Here is a 20809-nt window from a genome sequence, read left to right as displayed (position 1 = left end):
GTTGTGAATTTAGGACTTGGGCACTGTTTAACTATTAAAGTTCTGTTTAATATTGTTGATATCAAGGTTGTTGATAATACATATTTCTCGTTTACATTAGTTGTTTATAGCAGACCAATTGACCAATTGAAGTGCAGACCAATTGAAGAAGGTTCTTAAAATTGAACTCTTGAATACTTTAATACAGAAATAAGAAGATGTTTCATGATAGCAAATAAGACAACGTTAGTCTAAATTCAACTAATAAAGATAGTCAGTAAGATAAATTCGTTACATAGTGTGCTAATGACCTAATATGATATATACAGGGTATGTAAATTCCATATGGGGTTCGAGCTTCGCTCTCACTTCATATGGAATTTACTGACCCTGTATATATCATATTAGGTCACTAACACACTATGTAACCAATAATATCTAGTTACCTATCCTTGGTAGATACTTGACGCATTTGCAATCCTTACTATATCTATTTATTTTTATCAACACAAATATGTTTATCTAGTTATAACTCAATTGAACCCTTACCTTGAAAATAAACGTTTTAGCGACAAATCAGTAAAACTATTTTTTCGATATTTAATTATCCTGTTTCCAAAAAATAACAAATCAACAAAGTAAATCGAAGAAAATGTAAAATCACAAATAAAACGGAATATTTCAGAATTGGTACAGGCATTTCCTTATGTGACAAATGATGGACCAAACCTGAATTGATTTCTTGCTTAACCTATCATTATGACAGGCGAAAAATTTGTTTATTTCATTTACAATGAGTGAGAAAAACAAACAAACATACAAATGTCAAAAATTGAGTACATTGATTGGTTGATTGCTGTTTACGTCTCATTCCTAACCATAAGGTACATCTGGCAGTTTTTATAGTTGGGAAAAGACGGATACCAGGAGAGACAACCTGACCTTTAAAAAAACGCATCTACTAATTGTGGTGTTCAAACTCACAAATAGTGGTAACAGGCTATTGATATGATAGTTGAATTTCTGAGAACAATCGACCAACGAGGCTACTTTCTGGGCAAAAGAACAAACAAACAAAAAGACAAAAAAAAAAGCAATTAAAAAAACAATGTACAGAAATTAAGATGAAGTAAAACGAACCTTCCCAAAATGAGAGTTTATCTTAGGCATCACGAAATGATGGACAATTCCTATTCCAAAGGTTGTGCCAACGTATTGCCCTTAGCAACAAAAATGTCCGTATAACATTTGATGAATAAAGCAATTAGACAGAAAATTGTTTTATTTGATCGTCACTGATGAGTATTCTTTTTTATAAAAAATGCTAGTCTGGTTTATAAAATTATAATCTTGGTGTCTTTAATAAGTCTTTGAATATTAATTTTTATATACGATCATTACGTCTGAAATCTAAAACAATTTTTTTTTATATACAATTTAAAGGCATTTCTTCATTACCATCCATGTGGCTGCTTCCGTCTCACAAACTTTAGTTTGAAACTGAGGACCGGAATATTGTACGACATAGCAAATATAAAACCGCTAAATAGGTGGCATGTAAAAGTTGTTTAACTTATTTCGAATCTCACATAGAAAATACAAATATGAAAGTGTATTTATGTATAACATAAATTTAAAGAGAATATATTAACACGATACGTATACGTTGATATCAGTTTAATTGAGGTCGGGTGCTAGCATGTTAGTAGATGATAGAATTGTTTCGTTAGTTTATGTTGATCATTTCTTAACGCTCTTCTTTTTTCTAATCTAATATCGTACTTGTTTTTTTAGTTTAACTGTACGTTTTTCAGTATGTTTGTGGTTTCCACTTTTGCTAGAGTGGAAAAAAAATGTTTTATCCTACCGGTTTTTTCCCCTGTCAAAACGCAGAAAACTTTATCCTTCATCTTGTGATTTTAATTGTATGTTTTGGTGTTTGATAATGCGTCCATTGTTCTGAACTAGTAAACATTATTGTTTCGGGGCAACTGCATCCTTTTTAAAATTATGTTAATTCTATTGATTATTGATGAATGAAAATGTGAATTTGGCCATGACTTCAGAGTGGAGAAAAGTGACTAAAAATAGTGTATTGCCAGGGCGTCATACTGATGGCGAAATTTACGTAAAAGTCGCCGTCAATCAAAATTGGCACCATGTTTTTAGTCAAAATTTTGTAAACTAACAACCCCATTCATTCGAGATGATGTTTTTGAATTAGCAGATCCAAATATCTTTCCAAAAAGCAACTACTTTTTATTGTGCTTGCACTGTATAATCCTAACGTTCGCTTAATTTAGATAATTTTCAATGCTGGAATCGGACATTGTTATTACCGAAAGTAGTGTTGCCCTAGAGTTCCGTGTGCCGTCCATTTTTTATCGGAAGCACCCGGATCTTTTCTTCATATTTATTGTTAACAAACGCAGGAAAATGTAACAAATCGATGACACGATTATTACCGGAGAGGAACGAATGTTATGTAAATAAAGGATCCTCATAGAAACCAACATTGCGGATTTACAATGAAAAAAATCTTGGATCATGTGAAGGTCAGGATTAAACAGTACAATCACAACAAAATGTACGGCAGTTGTTGATATTTTAGAAAGTAGTTTAATTCCGCTAATTGAAAAACGTTATCTCGAAGGAATGCGGCTGATAGTTAACACATGTTTGACAAAAACATGGTTGCCAACTTCACATGGCGGTGACTGCAGATGAACTACAATGTCCTCGGGTAATGTTTTCCATCAAATACAAATTAGCAACAGCTTTACAAAGGGAGATATTTTTTCACGTAAATAATAAAATACATTTGTGTTTTGTCATTTGAATGAAGTAAAAAAAAATGTCAAATTCTCAAAATGAAGATATTTTTTAATAGTCGCAATGTTAACCATTCAAAAGCCAGAGATTGATACATAAACGATTAAAATGTAGTTCTGTAACGTAGGTTGCACCATACTCAGGCAATTCGCATTCAACCGTTTTGGGATGTTTTTTGTGCTATATATATTTGAGAAAGTAGTTTAATTCCGCTAATTGAAAAACGCTATCTCGAAGGAATGCGGCTGATAGTTAACACATGTTTGACAAAAAACATGGTGCCAACTTCACATGGCGTTGACTTCAGATGAACTACAATGTCCTCGGATAATTTTCTCGATCAAATACAAATAAGCAACAGCTTTACTAAGGGAGATATTTTTTCACGTATATAATAAAAATACATTTGTATTTTGTCATTTGAATGAAGTAAAAAAAAATGTCAAATTCTCAAAATGAAGATATTTTTTAATAGTCGCAATGTTAACCATTCAAAAGCCAGAGATTGATACATAAACGATTAAAATGTAGTTCTGTAACGTAGGTTGCACCATACTCAGGCAATTCGCATTCAACCGTTTTGGGATGTTTTTTGTGCTATATTTTTACTGAAGGTTTTTTTTTGTGTGTATATTTTATACTCTGAATTCTTGTTTTAACATTTTTTTTATAGAGAACATTTAAACCATAGTACGATTCTAGCACGCCTATGCCGTCCTCATCACGCTCTTCCTACGACCTGACTACGTTAATACTACCACCATCATTATCGTTGTCATTTTCACATAAAATCTTCAGGTTTTGTTTGTCTGTATGTAATCAGGACTTCTTGTCCATTTTCTATATCGGCTCAACCATGCTTCTCGTTTTTATATTGATTAGACCGTTGGTTTTCCCGTACAAATGGTATTACACTAGTAAATTTTGGGGCCCTTTATAGCTTGCTGTTCGGTGTGAGCCAAGGTTACGTGTTGAAGGTCGTAACTTTGCCTATAAAGGTAAACTTTTATAAATTGTTATTGTGTCATTTGCTCTCTTGTTAAGAGTTGTCTCATTGGCAATCATACCACAATTTCGTTTTTTATATTTATACCCTACCCAGACACATTATTCTGACTCTTAGCAGACCAGGCTTTGCTATTAAATTCTCTTATGCCATGTGTGAGGCTAATGATATAGTCGTTCGGCTTCTTAGACAACCTTATAGCGGTATACTACTGTTGCCTTTATTTACCACTGAGAACTCTTTAGTCAATGAACTGTAAGCAAACTTTGTTGTTCAAAGACATTTTTGTGTATGAATGGAAAATCGTGTGTTTTATTGAGATTCAGGGCAACTGGTAACGTCGCGTTATAACATTTGTAAAATAAGATAAGAAGATGTAGTAAGATCAAATTTAACAAGCACACTTAAGTCAATAATGATGTCATGAAATTTATAATGTGACGCTTTCATCAAATTTTGATCAATTTTACAAATGGAAGTCGTGACTGAAATAGAAAATTTATAAAAAATGAAACCGGATCATTTTTGAACTTCAACTGATTAGTATGTGTATGTTTACATAATAATATAAATAACACTGTTGTACTTTACGATAAAAAATATAAAGCAACAAATCCTTCCACCTAAATGCAAAATGTGCAAAATAGCATGGCGAAGGGCAACCTCCCCCTGAAACAAAATAAAAAAATAGTGGGAAAATCTAATTAAAATTTAAAAACGACAATGGGATGTTTAGATATAAAGAACAGAGGGAAACTACCACAATATATAGAATACAGAAAAATGGCCAAAAAACATAAAAATAATTTCAAAAATAATGAGCCTTTGTGAAGAATTAAATGAGCGTCACATGACGTTTTATTTCACCATTTTGGATTATCAAAAATAGATTACGAACAAACACAAACATGAATTATAAAAGGCGTAAAAATCATTCAATTATATACCATAAAATATTAGTTTTGTGAAGTGCAAATAATTATGTTTTGGTAACCGTAAAAAATATCGTGTTGAAAGAAACATATTTTAAGGGCAACCAATTATTTACATTTTTTAACACAGTTATAAATCTTAAAGTATGTAAGGTATCATATATTTAATTGTATATTTATTAATATCTATACACTGTTCATTTAAAACATTCTATAGCAATTACAATGAATTAAAACAGATATGATACTTTATTTACCTCAAATTACTTATCATGTCTAAGAATCAGAAAGATATCGGAGGAATATTTAAACTTTAAATCGAGGATATACTGATAACGTCATTAAGTAGGTAAAAAAAAATTGAGGCATCTACATGAATATTGAAAACAGATAGTCTGCATTAGAACAATAGCATATCAAATGATAGAGGAAACTGCCACAAAAGACATTGAACAGAAAAATAGGCAAAAACATAAAAAATATTTCAGGGGTTGGTCAAATTTCTTATCTTTTTAGAGGAAAATGTCTTGTAGTACTGATTTTTTAGAAAAATCTGATAGTTTTCAAATATAAATCAAAATAGCTGTGCAACCTTTTAATCTCTTTTTTTCATACCAAATCAACAGAATCAAGTTAAATGAGATAGATAATTTTCTAGGCGTAAAAGCTTTCCATTGATCAATTTTTTAGTGGGAACCACTCTGCAGTGGCACCAAGTTAGGATTGTGACAGTTGTTTTCCCATTCTTTGTTTTTTTGTTATATACTGGTAGTTGAGCTTTTGCTTTATTAGGTTTCATGGACATTCCTTTTAGAACTGACTTTGAAGTCGGCTATTCTTGTTAGTAGATTATTTTATCATAAGGTCTTCGGTATTAACTTTAGATTTTCCATCACGTTATATTTCTTATGAGTGTTAATTGCTAGCATGACCATTGATAGTTCTATCTGCCAATATACCAGTAACAACCAATATATATATGAACTAATTGGGTGCTGTCAAGTGTACTACAAATACTCTTCTTAGCTGTTTTTCTTTCTTTTGTCTTTTGTTTTTGTTTTCTAAGTCTTCATGGTCACATATATATCCATTTTGACAGATGTTGTTGAGATTGGCTGTGCATGCAAAAATGTTCAAACAGTTACACTAAATTGATTTTCCGTTCTTGATTTTGTTGTCAAAAATCTTCTCGTTTCATTTGCAGGCTGGAATACAAATAACATAAAATATGATCTCTCATGAGCTTGCTATTAGGGACAACGTCAGATGCAAAGATTTGTTGTTGATATGCATTTAGTCTGTTTATACTCAATATTTAAATCGTAAATGGAATAAAATTCTCATAATCATCCGAACAAGAACAAGTTATAGTGATTGACTAAATATTAATAATTACTCATTTTGTCGAAACCTTTGATATAAGACTTTTGCCACGAAAGTATTACTAGCAAAGCAGTCATCGATCAGTTTTTGTTATATAGACATGAAGATTCGGATACTTGCCTAACTCTTAATCCGGAAAGGTTGTTTGGTTTGTCTGCTGCTGATTCTTTTTTGCCTTTTTGAATTAATTAAAAACGTAAAGACCACAAGATACAATTTGTATATGTACGAAAATGAGAAACAAGAGATACCAGAAGGTTTCAATTTTTATTTTATTCAAAAAGAAAGATAAAAAATGCAGAACTCTGAATAAAATTCTAAAACGGAAAGTTCTTCAGCAAATGGCAAAATCAAAAGTTTTAATATATCAACATAACAGATAACAACTGTCATTTTCCATGCCTCGGTAAAGACATTTTCTTATGTAGAAAATGGTGGATTTAACGTGGTTTTATTCCTACCTTAACCTATTACTGGTATGACAGTCGCATACAATTCCATTATATTGAAAACGATGAAAACGATTTTCCTGACTTGGTACAGGACATTTATGAAACAAATGGTGGGTTGAACCTGGTTTTGCGGCTAGAAAAACATTCTATTTTGAATATCCAAAAGAAAATAAATATTTTGACCACACAAGACATTCTGTTTTGGATAACCAACACATTCTATTTTGAATATCCATAAACATTATACAACGTATGAAATTGGATTAAAAAATCTGAATACGAACAACCAAAAATACGACATTTAGTCAATGGAATTTCAAAAGTCTGTTTTTTAACAGATGCTTAAACAAGCCGATTGGTTTTTTTCGTTAGTTTTTTTTATCCTTCATGAGATGACAACAGTATGCTAACAATGATAATGTCATCAAAGACCTTACGATGATAACATAGGAAGAGTATGGTATGTGTTGTCATTACTTATATTAGGGTTCAAGAACGGAATTATATATTGGGATGACGAAGATAGGAAGAATAGCAAGGAAAAGGGCGGGGTACTACCTAGTGGAATATATGACAGAGATACGCTCATAAACTACTGTTGCAGGTAAAATTTAATTTTTAGAATTTAAGAACCTTGATTATTTTGTTTTTTTTACTTGTAATGTTAGTTGATAATGTTTGATTTTGGCAGTTTTTATGGATTAATCCTTTATTTACCTCTGAGTTCGATACTTGTTTTAACTTAACATGCAAGCGATAAATCAGTATAACCAGGGCGGACAACTTATTTGTATATTAGATCCGACATTTATAATAACAAAAAAAACCACTAAGCAATCAAACCCTTATATCCATAAAACAAGAAGATATTACCAAAATTATAAAACCAAGGAAGATTACCAAAAGTGTGATATCAACACAGTCAGATTTTGAAAAAAAAATCCCAAAGAGATGATAACAACTGGGCAGTTTTGCAAGATAAATTGATGAATAGAGAGTCAGATGTTTAATTATTTGATCTTTTTAAATTTCTTTTATCTGCAAAATAATATATTCTTATGACTTATTCCATTCTTAATAGATCTGATGGATCAGACAGAACTAAGATTGTCCTTCCAACATATAGAACATTCTATTTGTTACGCTACTTCACTTCAACACTGTGCCAACTTGTTAAAGGGATGGATGTTAGAATAGAATTTGTCAAAACAAATGACGAGGACCATTACAACAAAAACTATAACAGTGGAAGTCACCCTGCTAATGGTGGAAACAGCAACATCAAGCTCTACTACTGCTATTATGAATGATTTATATAATTGTCTAACATTAGCTTACAAATGTTCCTTTTATTTGCATTGTATTTGAACTGTAAACCATAATAATTTTATCGTAGCCAAACTAAACGTTTTACCTATTATTATTTTTTATGCCCCACCTACGATAGTAGAAGGTCATTATGTTTTCTTGTCTGTGCGTCTGCTCGTCCGCCTGTCCTTTCGTCTGTCCGTTCGTCAGTCTGTCCGTTCGTTCGTCCGTCCGTCTGTCCTGCTTCAGGTTAAAGTTTTTGGTCAAGGTAGTTTTTGATGAAGTTAAAGTCCAATCAACTTGAAACTTAGTACACATGTTCCTTATGATATGATCTTTCTAATTTTAAAGCCAAATTAAACTTTTGACCCCAATTTCACGGTCCACTGAACATAGAAAATGAAAGTGCATGTTTCAGGTTAAAGTTTTTGGTCAAGGTAGTTTTTGATGAAGTTGAAGTCCAATCAATTTGAAACTAAGTACACATGTTCCCTATGATTTTATCTTTCTAATTTTAATGCCTAATAATCATATTTGCTTCTGAAAGGATAGGCATATTTTGGGACCGTGAACATGTGTCGGTTAAAGCAAGATGTTGGAATACTCAGGTGTCGGATTAGGCAGGTTACACTGTATATATATGAACCATATGAGTATTTAGACCATACGTGTATGGTCATGACCGTATTGGTAAATATTCATGTGGTCCGCCCATACGCGTATGGTCTGAATAAATAACAATTTTACAGTTAATACTTAACACTTCTTAAGGTATGACACTTCTAGTTGTCACGTCATTTAAAAGACGACATCAAAGGTAATCTATTATATTGTAATGATAAAAAAAATAATTAAATAAAAATAACCAATTTCACGCATTTGATTATACTCACTAGTCACAACTATAGTAAACACATTTTATACCCAATTATTGATTTATTTATAATAACGCTTTATTGGCAACATGTCGACTTTGGAAGGTATTGTCCAATTTTTTTTAAAAGAACAGTTATGGGATTATCAAAACTTCGTCATCACTACACGAAGCTGCAAAGAATTTTAACTTTTCACTCGAAAGCAAAAAGTGTTACTACAAAAAAAAAGTAAAAACACAAAAATACCGAACTCCGAGGAAAATTCAAAAAGGAAAATCAAAAATCAAAAGGCAAAATCAAAAGTCCAAACACATCAAACGAATGGGTAACAACTGTCATATTCCTGACTTGGTACAGGCATTTTCTAATAGAAAATGGTGGATTGAACCTGGTTTTATAGCTAGCTAAACCTCTCACTTATATGACAGTCGCATCAAATTCCATTAAATTGTCAACGATGTATGAACAAAACAAACATACTCAAAGAGTAAAAATGTCAAAAATAGGGGTACAACAGTCAATATTGTGTTATCATCTTAATATCTCTACATAAACAACAAATGTAACAAAGAAGCACAAAAAGGCATACATTAATTTAACATTCTCATTTTGCTTTTCTTATACGGCTGAATTTATCTATGTAAAGTCTACCCATAATGATAGAAGGTTTCATTACTGGTTTAAAAATGCGCGTTTGAAATTCGCACAGGTAGACATAAAAATAATTTTGTCGTATGACGGCATACATAAATGAAGACTTACGTAAAGTTGATATAACAAAAACAGACTTAACAGTAAAAGTAATAATAATAAATAAAATAATGGTGTGGTTCAAAGTATGACGGGATACATAAGAACAGTTTCACGTCAAATACGGCTGAATTTATAGTCTACCCATAAATGATAGAAGGTTTTCATTACTGGTGTAAAATAGCGCGTTTGAAATTCGCACAGGTAGACATAAAAAATAATTTTGTCGTATGCCGGCATACATAAATACAGACTCACGTAAAGTAGATATACCAAAAACCAGACTTAACAGTAAAAGTAATAATAATAAATAAAATAATGGTGTGGTTCAAAGTATGACGGGAGACATAAGTACAGTTTCACGTCAAATGTATATCATGAAAAATAGACTAAACAGAAAAAGTAGTGTTATTGAATAAAATAGTTTTGTCATTCATAGTATTCAAGATCCTTAAGTAAAAGTAATATCAATCAATGAAATAATTTTGCCGTTCAAAGTATGTGGTTTTACATAACCACTGAGTCACTTCAAATGATTATCTAAAAAAGACTTAAAAAAGAATTCTATAATACGTAATTAATGAATTAAGATGATAACAAACGTCAGTACGCAAAATCTATCCTTCAAGACCATCTTGTATTATTTGTGAAGTTGATACGGAATATTTATCAACAAGTTCTTGGTATCTTCCGATGAACTTTTTTAGAAAAAGGACGAGACGTTCTTTGACATACCCCTGGTTCATCAACTTTCTGCTCAGACACTGGTGACGTTTTACAAAGTCTGAATAGGAGTTGCAAGCTCTTGAATACCTAATAAGTTGGGAAATGTATATTCCATATGCAGGTGAAGTTGGTATATTACTACTAAGGTGGGGGAAATTGATAATTTCAAAATTAAAATCGTCTCGTTTGTCATAGATTCTGGTACTGAGATGACTGTGTATGTCAAATTCGAGGTATAAGTCTAAAAATGAGGCGGAGGAAGCCGTGTCTGTGGTCTCTTTAATTTTTAGTTCTGGTGGGTATATCAATGGAATCCAATCAGAAAAGTTCGGATTGTTAATGGAAAGAACATCATCAATATATCTGAAAGTGAAATTAAATAACCTGGCTTCTTTGATCTTCTTGTTTTTGACAAGTGTCTGAAGGAACTCCGATTCATATGAAAATAAGAAGAGGTCAGCAAGGAGAGGCGCACAGTTCGTTCCCATAGGAATGCCGACAATTTGTTGAAAAAGTCTACCTCAAAATTCAACAAATATGTTGTCAATAAGAAACTCCAGCATACTGATCACTTGTTCCTCTGTGTAGTATGTTTTATCCTTTTGTTCCTTATTAACAAAATATGCCTTATGGTATCCCAAAGTGATAAATTTATAGCGTATGCTACCATTTTTATGATGAAAAGCATTGTGGATTATTTCTTTTAGACGGTTTTTCAATTTCACATGGGGAATGGTTGTATACAAGGTTGAAAAATCAAAAGTTTTAATAGAACTTATTTCAGAAAAAGACCGAGATTTAAAATTATCAAGAAGTTCTTTAGAGTTTTTCAGAATCCACATATGGTTAATACCACTACGAGAGTAAACAGTTTCACAGTATATCTGAAGACCCTCTTTAACTGCGGACAGAATTTTAGTCAGTCTAATGGACAATTCTTTAGTAGAACAAGCAGATGAGCCGGCAATGTACCGTTGTTTGTACGGAATTTTGTGAAGTTTAGGTATCCAATACAAACAAGGTAAGTCCTCCGATTTGTCGTTCAATGCAATGTTCATAGAAGCCATGAAGGACTTATGATTCGCCAAAATCTCATCCTTGTCAAATGATATGTTGTTGTATGTGGGATTACCTGAGTGTTCATTTATTCCTAATTCTTTTATAAGACACTCGTAGTAATATGATTTACATACAAAGACAATATTATTTGAAGCTTTGTCCGCAGGAACAACAACATACTTATCTTGAAGAGATGATAGACATTTCACAGCCTCTTTGTCACTGAAATGGACTTAGGTCGATCATTCACACAGTTTTTCAACTTATGAATGCGACGTTTTATCAGAGACCTGATTGTTTTGACCCATTCTGACAAAGTGTCCAGTTGAACTTCTTCTCGCTTAGCCCACGCTCTGGCGTAGTTCTCAATGGAATCCATAATTATTTTGAAGTTATGGTTCCAATTGATGTGTTGGGGTTCTCTAAACTTAGGACCACGAGAAATCACCTTTCGGAGATTTTCATGTTGAATTATGTTTAGATCCCCAGTAATAACATGGCCAGAGAGGCTGTAATTGTAAAGCGAGTTGGAACAATCACATGTCAGAGGTTATTTAAACAAAGGATCGTGCACGACCAAGACGAACTAATGCAGAAAAGTTATGGTACGGCGACTAGTACCTTGTGGAAATAAATTTCACACTTCGCATAAATAGAAGAATACAAGTAGAGAACAAAACAAACTATGGCCTCAATATCTAATCTCTATGTAGCCTTTGAATTATAAAGATTATTGTTTTTTTTTAAACGGATCAAATGCATATTTGAATAACTACCTAAATCCTCATTAGGTCCGAAACGTATATATATAAAATGATATATATAAAATGACTGAATAAATAGTCAACGATTAATCTTACAGGGCGATGCATGATGTAATATGAATCTCTACACTACAAAATATAATATATAACAAGACAAAGAAGGTACAACATCACCATTAAATAACTATAAAATGAACAAATATTAGATATTTCGGATAACAGATATCCTTCTCCAATAAAAACACGATGTCAATGATAAATATATATATATACAACTCGTCCAAACATCAACCCACCAATATTAGAACTTATTTAAAACCTTCTACATCGAAATTTGGTTTACATACATACGTATAAAAATTGCGGTTTTTATCCAACGCAATCATAGGTTAGAACGTAATTTTCAATGTAGACTTGTTCATATTTTTTCGTTTGGGCTTGTATCATATTTTCCCTCCGGTTTATATGAAAACATCACAAACAAAATTTTTAAAAGACCAAACAAGTGAAAAAGTATATTTAAACAAAACGCATTTGACTAACAGGTCGAACAACTGATGTTCCTTAACCCTGCTGACTGCCATTGTCGATTTCCAATTAAAATTGACTACAAGATCCAACAAAATTGATCTTAATATAAATTTAATAATAAACATAAAACAATTATTTTGTGACCACGATGTTATACCACAAACATAAGGTGATATATATTAACGTAATTCACTCTAGGTACCGTAATAATTGTCAATACATGGTTTGTATTCTCTGTTCTGAATATCATTACGTTTGTTTTTGTTTTGTAATGAAATACAAATGTCTGATATTTGGATGAGTGACCTCTAACAAACGTGTCAACCCAGCAACATTATACATGTGCCTGTTGGAAGTAGGGAACATTTAATTAGTTTGATGTTGTTTGTATCCATTATATTTGTTTTGTGTTTTTGAAATTGTGTTCATACAAATAAAAATGTTTTCGAATGAATTTTAAATAGTTATGTTGAGACCCTTTATACCCTCTATCAACATACTTTTCCGGTATATATGTATATATTATTTTCAAGTAACAATATTGTCGTTACCACAAAACCGTCTTAGATGCAATTTACTGAATTATTATTATCATTGGGTTGTGACTTTTTTCTTTTTTTTTAAATTGGCGTTGTCAGTTAATTTTCGACTAATGAGTTTTAATGTCACTTTGGTTTCTTTAACCTTTCTTTCATTGTTTACTGTATATTTTCGGTTTTTAAATTAATTGCTCAAGATGCATGGTCCCTATACATGCTATATATGCTTACATACAATTCATTTGTCGTTTGATGATACTTGAGGCATTGACAGTGATGATGACTTCTACTGTGAATTTTATATTATTCGTTTGATACCAATTTTCGTCAGTTTCGTGAGAACAGGTGAACCATGAATTCAAATGTTTAACGAATTACAAAATTTCCATAGGCTTTGTGTGCAGGGATTGCCAAAACCACATCAAATGTCCACGAAAATACAAGTTTTCTTCAATCGACATAAATTGATACCAACGAAAATAAATGAATACAATGTTTTTTTTTTGTTTTTTATCAACTCAAAATTTATACACAAGTTCTAATTAAAAGATGACGGTTACAAGGAAAATAAAACGGAAAAAAAAACCTTTCGATGGCAAGACATTAAACATTTCTTTTTACATGCAATCCATGATTACCTTGCTTTTGAAATAGTGAATAAACAAACAAAATGTTAGTCGATAGAAAAATGTAACACCCTTGGCAAAATAATTCCTTGTTTTATTGCTTGATTGGTGCCTATGCCTTTTTCAGTACTAATAGCCTTTTCCTGATGGTCACCTTTCTTTTTGGTTAGAGGGAACTACTGAACTTCGATTGATTCGAAACGCTGCAAAAGGTTAACGCTAGTGACAGTAAATAAAAAGATACAGCATTAGGATTTTGGTGTAACAGATTAAAGTTTTGAACTAATATATATACATTATGGAGACTTCATACCGTTTTTAATTGTGTTCGAGTTGCTGTAGTTCCTCTAATTGTGACATTGTTACATATTGTACCTGTGTGTATTGTTCACACATCGTTGTAAACTTTCGTTTTGCATTCAATATATTCCCTAGTAGATACATTTACTAATGCCCGCGTCACACTGTCCCGATTTTTATATACGATGGACACCCGAATGCGAAAATTGTAAGTTCGTACGAAGTTGGTCCCGATCTCGTTAAAATACCAAGTGACCGATGCAAGAACGACAAATAACGAAGTCTATACGATGGTGCCGAAATTATATACAATAGCAAAAGATGGACATACGAAGGTTAACCGAAGACGGGTATTTAAGCTTCAGATTTCAGCCGTAAGCTTCATATTTCAGCCGAAGCCTACACGATGGATAACGAAGGCTACACGATGGATTACGAAGGCTACTCGATGCATTACGATGATGGCGCAATGGCCATACGATGTCAAAAAGAACTGTTAGTTGCGTGTAGATTAAATTGTTATGAACACTCTAGAACCAAAATGCTCAACACTTGGTATGGTGTAGTCTGTTTCCCGGCCGTTATTGAAATTCTTGTTAATATTTGTATATTCCGAAGGCAAACTGAATGTTTTACGGAGGGGACCAACCTAGGTAGGTGTTACTCGTTAAGAAAATCTAAAGCGCTATTGACTTTAAAGTTCGAAGGTCAAGGTCACAGTATCAGTTGTAAAAACAGGCAATATCACCCTTGTGGACACTCTAAAACCAATATACTTCAAAAGACTTTAACCACATTTGATATATTATTCCTCCTTGTATTGATCTGACCTTTTGTACGTTCAAGGCCAAAGGTCAAGGTCATGCAGATGGACATGTTTTTTTCTCCTTGAAATGGCATAATACACAGAAAATTGGTTTCTATTTTTTTACCTGCTGGTTCTAAAGACAAAATTAAAGGTTTTTACAGTTACTGAATGGTTGATTTAAAAAAAAAATGTTTATGTATCAAATATGCATATTCAATTTACCATTTTCTGCATGTGTTAAATACAAATATAGTGTCCATATTTGTCCCCAATATGTTACATACGAGGGGATGCCACGCTCGGCATTGCATTGTTTGAACTGTAAAATGTGTGCACTAGTCTGAATAATCACCCATAATTATGCCCATGTTTCCTGATCTATCTTAAAGGCAAGGTAAAGGGTTCGTTGATTTCTTTTATTCAAAAAGAGCCCTTTCCAGGAGAATATCATAATAATATAGACAAAAGGAATGATGCGGAGAAAGCAACAAATGCGGCAAAGTATGACATATAGAAAACAAAATGGTTATGGAGTGAACATTCGTGTGACAACAACTCAGATGATACATAAAAAATCAGAATAATGAAGAAAAAATTGGTTTCCTTATATACGTGTACCTGCAGTGTTGGTATACGAGGCGCGTTTATGATTTTCATTATGTTACTTGATATGAAAATTGACAAAAAAATAATATTTTACTTGTAAAAGTAAATCCTGAGCCTGTGATAGCAGCTCTTCTCGTTTCATTTGAAATTATAGGAACAACGCTGTCGCCTTTCTTGTTCTCATTGAATCATATGATATGTTTTGTGAAATTTTTCTTAACTGTCGTATTAGACTGATCAGTGCATATCGCGCATGACACTTTAAATGTATTTTAGGGCAAAAATTAAATTACATTAAGCTGGATTTTTTGCTGTCGTAGTTCCATCTTGTCGCCTTCGTACTTTTATTCGATGGCAACACGACGGGATTACGAGGTCTTCACGAAGTCGTGTTGCCATCGTTAGACCTTCGGGTAGCTTCGTGATTCATTCATTTAGACATCGTAATGTCAAAACTTCCAGATGGAAACGATGGAAACACGAATGCAATACGATGTTAAAAGATGCATTCCCGGTGACATTACGATGGTGAGGATGGTGATACAAACTCGATACGAACCCTCAACATCGGACGCACCTTCGGCGATTTTTAAACATGTTTAAAAATGTAGAACCCTTCCCGAAGTTGTCCCCAAAGACTAGAAAAAGTGGGCGATGATTCTATGATAGTTAAAGATGGCACTGCGAATAACAAATAGTCAGGAAATTATAAATTGCTAGTGCCTTAAATTTACTCAGCTGTTTGTGCTATTAAATATTTCGTTTAACGAAAAACACATTATACCTACTTTATGGTTTTCAGTTATTGTTTATTCACCATACATTTTAATACGTTGTATAATTCTTGAAGTGAAAGATTTTTTTAAGATTCACTGAGTCAAATAAAATATATTCAAAGGGAAGTAATCCTAAATGTATGTTTTGTTCAGGAATATTTGTATAGACTGTCTCTGAAGTCAAACTAAATGCAAGTTACAAGTAAATGTCTTATCATGGATACCAAGATTGAAAATGGAACGACAGACTCGCGTCCCATGTAAAAAAAAATGCAATGCTAAAGTATCTTAAATGTGATACTTTGAAGACGCGATGAAAGGCGAAGTTCATATTTTGTGTTATAAACTTAAAATCATTATTTATCAGTTGAAAAGGCCATATACGTATGATTTGTTTTTGATAAGTTTTTATATCTCGTATGTTAAAACAAATTTGTTGAGCGTTCATAAAACATCGGAGTAATTATAGCCGTAACATACACACTACTCCGTCGTATGGTGTTTACATATATATGTATATCAATTGAAACGTCAGTACCGTGCATGTTAAAACTTAACGGACTTCAAATACAGAAGTTTACTCCTAACGCAGAACAGCTCCAACAAATCTAGAGTTTATATGAGAAAGACATATTAATTCTATGCACAACATCACGAATTGATTGATCTATACGATGTGTCTGTGTTTAAACTTACTAATGGCATTTTTACTACGTTTTAGATTGTAGTATGTCAAGGAATGACCGAACATACCCTATTCACAGATATGACTGTTTACCTAGTGTGATTTTTCATTGGTGTACATCTTGTCTCGGTAATTTGTACATCCAAATTTATTTTTTTGTGTGTTTACTGGTGTGGTTTCGATTGGATACTGTGTTAAGTCTTATCGTTAGTAGTCGAAATATTTATAAAATAGCCTCTCAATACGGTCATTGTCATGGTGATTGTTTGGACTAGTATTGTGAAAATGGATGTTCATAGTTTAAGGATACATATTCGTTAGTTTAGTGCGTCACTATTTGTGCTGTCTGTCGTTGATAGAAGATATTCGTTGTTGTTCTGAAATTTGCATGTTGTGTCGACTATTATATCTTTTTGTACGGTTTTCTGTGATGAGTATAGTTGTGGGTGTTTGTGTAGTAGTTCTGTCCTGTAGTGTTCTCATCTAAACATATTTTTTTTTAAATTGTCATATAAGTTGGTGGTTTTACTAGCCATCAAACTTGGTACACCCGTTGCACTTTAGGTTTCATGTTATTCATTTGTTTTCCGCTCAGAGTTGATGTGTTTCGCCAGGGTTATTTGGTAATCCGGATTCGTTTTCTCTGAATTGATTAATGACTTTTGCACAGCGGTTTACTACTGTTGCCTTGATTTATCATCTAAATAACGTATTAAAGGTTGCATTTCTGTAAATATTGACAATGCAATTTCACATAGGAACTTTTACGGCTAACACTGTACCACTCTTACTATGAAGTTTTGAAAACAATCATATTCTAGTATTGAAAGTTCATATGCACTACTATATTTTTTCAAAGGTCAAAATATAGGGCTGTGTGGCATATTAACAACGTTTATATGCCCGAACTTCTCAGAGTTTAAACTAACACTGTCGGGTTACCATATATTTCAAAATAAACAGACTACACATAATATTGAGAATGGAAATTGGGAATGTGTCAAAGAGACAACAACCCGACCATAGAGGAACAAACAACAGCAGAAGGTCACCAACAGATCTTCAATGCAGTGAAAAATTCCCGCACCCGAAGGCGTTCTTTAGATGGCCCCTAAACATATAAATATATATACTTGGTCAGTGATAATAAACGCCATACTAAACTTCAAATTGTACACAAGAAATTAAAATAAAAATTAATACAAGACTAACAAAGGCCAGATTCTCCTGACTGGGACAGGCGCAAAAATGCGGCGGGGTTAAACATGATTGTGAGTTCTCAACCCTCCCCCTTTACCTCTATCCAATGTAGAAAAGTAAACGCATATCAATACGCACATTAAAATTCAGTTAAAGAAAAGTCCGAGTCTGATGTCAGAAGATTTACCTAAAGAAAATAAACAAAACGACAATAATACACAAGTAACAACAGACTACTAGCAGTTAACTGACATGCCAGCTCAAGACTTCAATTAAACTGGTTGAAAGATTATGTCTCCATCATATGAAAATCAGGCACAATCCTTCTCGTTAGGGTTTTAATATCATACCATCATAACATATATGAGAAGAACTTAACCCGTGTCATGCCAACAACTAGTTTTTAAATGAATGTGTTTAGTTCCGATGCAAAGACCCTATAAGTGAATCAATACTGACATTTTTGTGCTTTATAAAGAATATTTCCATAAAAAATTGGATGTGAAATACCTGAACGTATAAGAAGTCTGCATGTTGATCTATATTTACGAATGATGGTCTTATACATGTATATTTACTGGTATCATTTCCAAGTTATGTCCCTGTGAGATGCACCAAAGAGAGCATAACTGGGAACCAGAAAATTCATTTTCTGAGAATATTCTAGATCTCCCCAAAAGAGGCTTTGTTTGAGAAACGGTTGTATTTCCAAAGTGCAACCTATAGTAATAGTCCATTTGTTTGTTGTGTTAAGCTTATGATCTTGCCAATTAATTAATGACTTTCTTTTTTGTAGTTTCCTTGGAGCTCGACATTTTTGAATTTTTTTTATACATGATGAGAGGAAGAAAGATTTGTCCTAATCACAAATCCTTTGCAAGAAAACATTCAGATAAAAATAAGGGTTAACTGACGTTTGTCCTTCATGAAGATACCAATATGAGCATATTGTGTGTTAAAACTAGAATAATTGCGTTCCATTAATTATACCTGTCAATAACGTGTATAGCATCAACAAATAAATTAAAAGAAAACATTTACATGAACGTAAATATCCCTTTGGCTTCACGGTATTTCTCCGGATGGATGATGTTGTAGCGACAATATTTGTCTTTTAATGTTTTTATACAGCGTATAAAATTTAATTATAGATTGAACTTTTTAAACTAATAGAAATAGTCTTCAAACGAATTTTGTTGCAAACTTTTTTGTACATTATATGTTTTAGACAACGTTGATACTAGTACTGTAGTTTAAATGGACATATTATATACAATACAAAAATTGTTGTCTCATTTTGAGCCTCAATCACAAATTAAATATCTATGTACCAATTTAAAACATATATCAGTATGAAACAGCTCGGTTAGGAAATGGCAGCAAATTTCTTTGTTTTAATATTAAAACACAACTGTTCTCAATCTATCAAACATAAACACAAATTTGTTTAACTATTCTAAGGTGACTTCTAATGATTCTGATATAGTTTGTATTTCATAGACAACATACATGTTTTTTGTTATTTTTTGTACACAAATTTTCTCGTTTGAATTGCTTTGCATTGTCTTCTCCTGGCCCTTCATAGCTGGCTATGCGTTATGGGCTTTGCTCATTGTTGAAGGGCGTACTATGAGCTATAGTTATTAATTTCTATGTTATTTGGTCGCACTAGCAATCATACCAAATATTCTTTTTATAATAACCACAGGTTCACTGTATAACAATAAACTCATCAGCCACTGTTAGTTTTTAAAAACATTACCTTCAAGTATTCGAAATGATTAATGAATTAAAACAAAAGATTACATTATCATCAAATGTAAACAAGGCCTTATTAACGTTTTTGTTTTCTTAGACGGGAATATTTTTAATAATGTAAGATAAGCTTAAATGCTATTTGCCGTATAGCAATGTAGCATAATTTCCAATATCGCTATTGAGTTATGAATTAATTAATATAAAACTATCAAATGTGCCGCCAAAACAAAAATCGTCAAAAGAGAGGCAAAAGATAGCATATTGGCATTCAAACTCATAAGTTCCTAACCTGTTCATTTAGTGATAGTAAATAACTTAAAAGAAAACACAATAGTAATCAAAACATCAAGCTATACTAAACATTTAATAAATGTAAAAAGGATAACAAAACAAGTAGAAAGTTCATAAATACAGAAAGCATGCATACAAGCTATTTATTTTTATTACAAACTGAGAAAGAAAATTAAATATGAATTGTAAAACAAACTGATTACAATTGATAATTGAAATGGGGAAAGACAACAACCCAAAGAACAAGTAAAAAAAATAGAAATCCACCAAAAGGTCTTCAACGCAGCAAAAATATCCCTAACCAAGAGGCGTACTTCAGCTGGCACCTAAATAAAAGTGTGTTTCAGTTCAGTGAAAAGGGACGTCATACTAACCTTCAAAACATATATATGAATTTAAACTAAAAAAAGCATACAAGACTTACAAGGTCAGAGGTTTCTGACTTAGGACAGGCGTAAAATTAGTATAGGGTTGAATATGTTAAGTGAGATTTGAAAACCTCCCCTTTTACCTCTAGCCAATGTGTAAAAAAATAGCAAACAGGCTAATTGATACTTAAATTCTATTGGATAAAGATATTATACATAAATAAAATCATAATGACATATCAGTCAGCAGATAGA

At 32.3% G+C, this 20809-nt stretch overlaps 1 protein-coding gene across 1 annotated transcript; it reads left to right on the top strand.

The window, feature by feature from the left end:
• The first annotated feature begins 5169 nt into the window (after positions 1-5169).
• Positions 5170-7894, top strand: LOC134723014 (uncharacterized). The gene is made up of 3 exons (XM_063586643.1): positions 5170-5239; positions 7071-7188; positions 7666-7894. Exons 1-3 carry the CDS (start codon positions 5170-5172, stop codon positions 7892-7894), a joined length of 417 nt encoding a protein of 138 aa, XP_063442713.1.
• The last annotated feature ends 12915 nt before the right edge of the window (positions 7895-20809 follow it).

The sequence above is a fragment of the Mytilus trossulus genome, chromosome 6, assembly GCF_036588685.1.
Source record: "Mytilus trossulus isolate FHL-02 chromosome 6, PNRI_Mtr1.1.1.hap1, whole genome shotgun sequence".
NCBI classification, from domain to species: Eukaryota; Metazoa; Mollusca; class Bivalvia; order Mytilida; family Mytilidae; genus Mytilus; species Mytilus trossulus.
The sequence above is the reverse complement of the archived record's forward strand: the minus strand, read 5'-3'. Positions and strand labels throughout refer to the sequence as shown.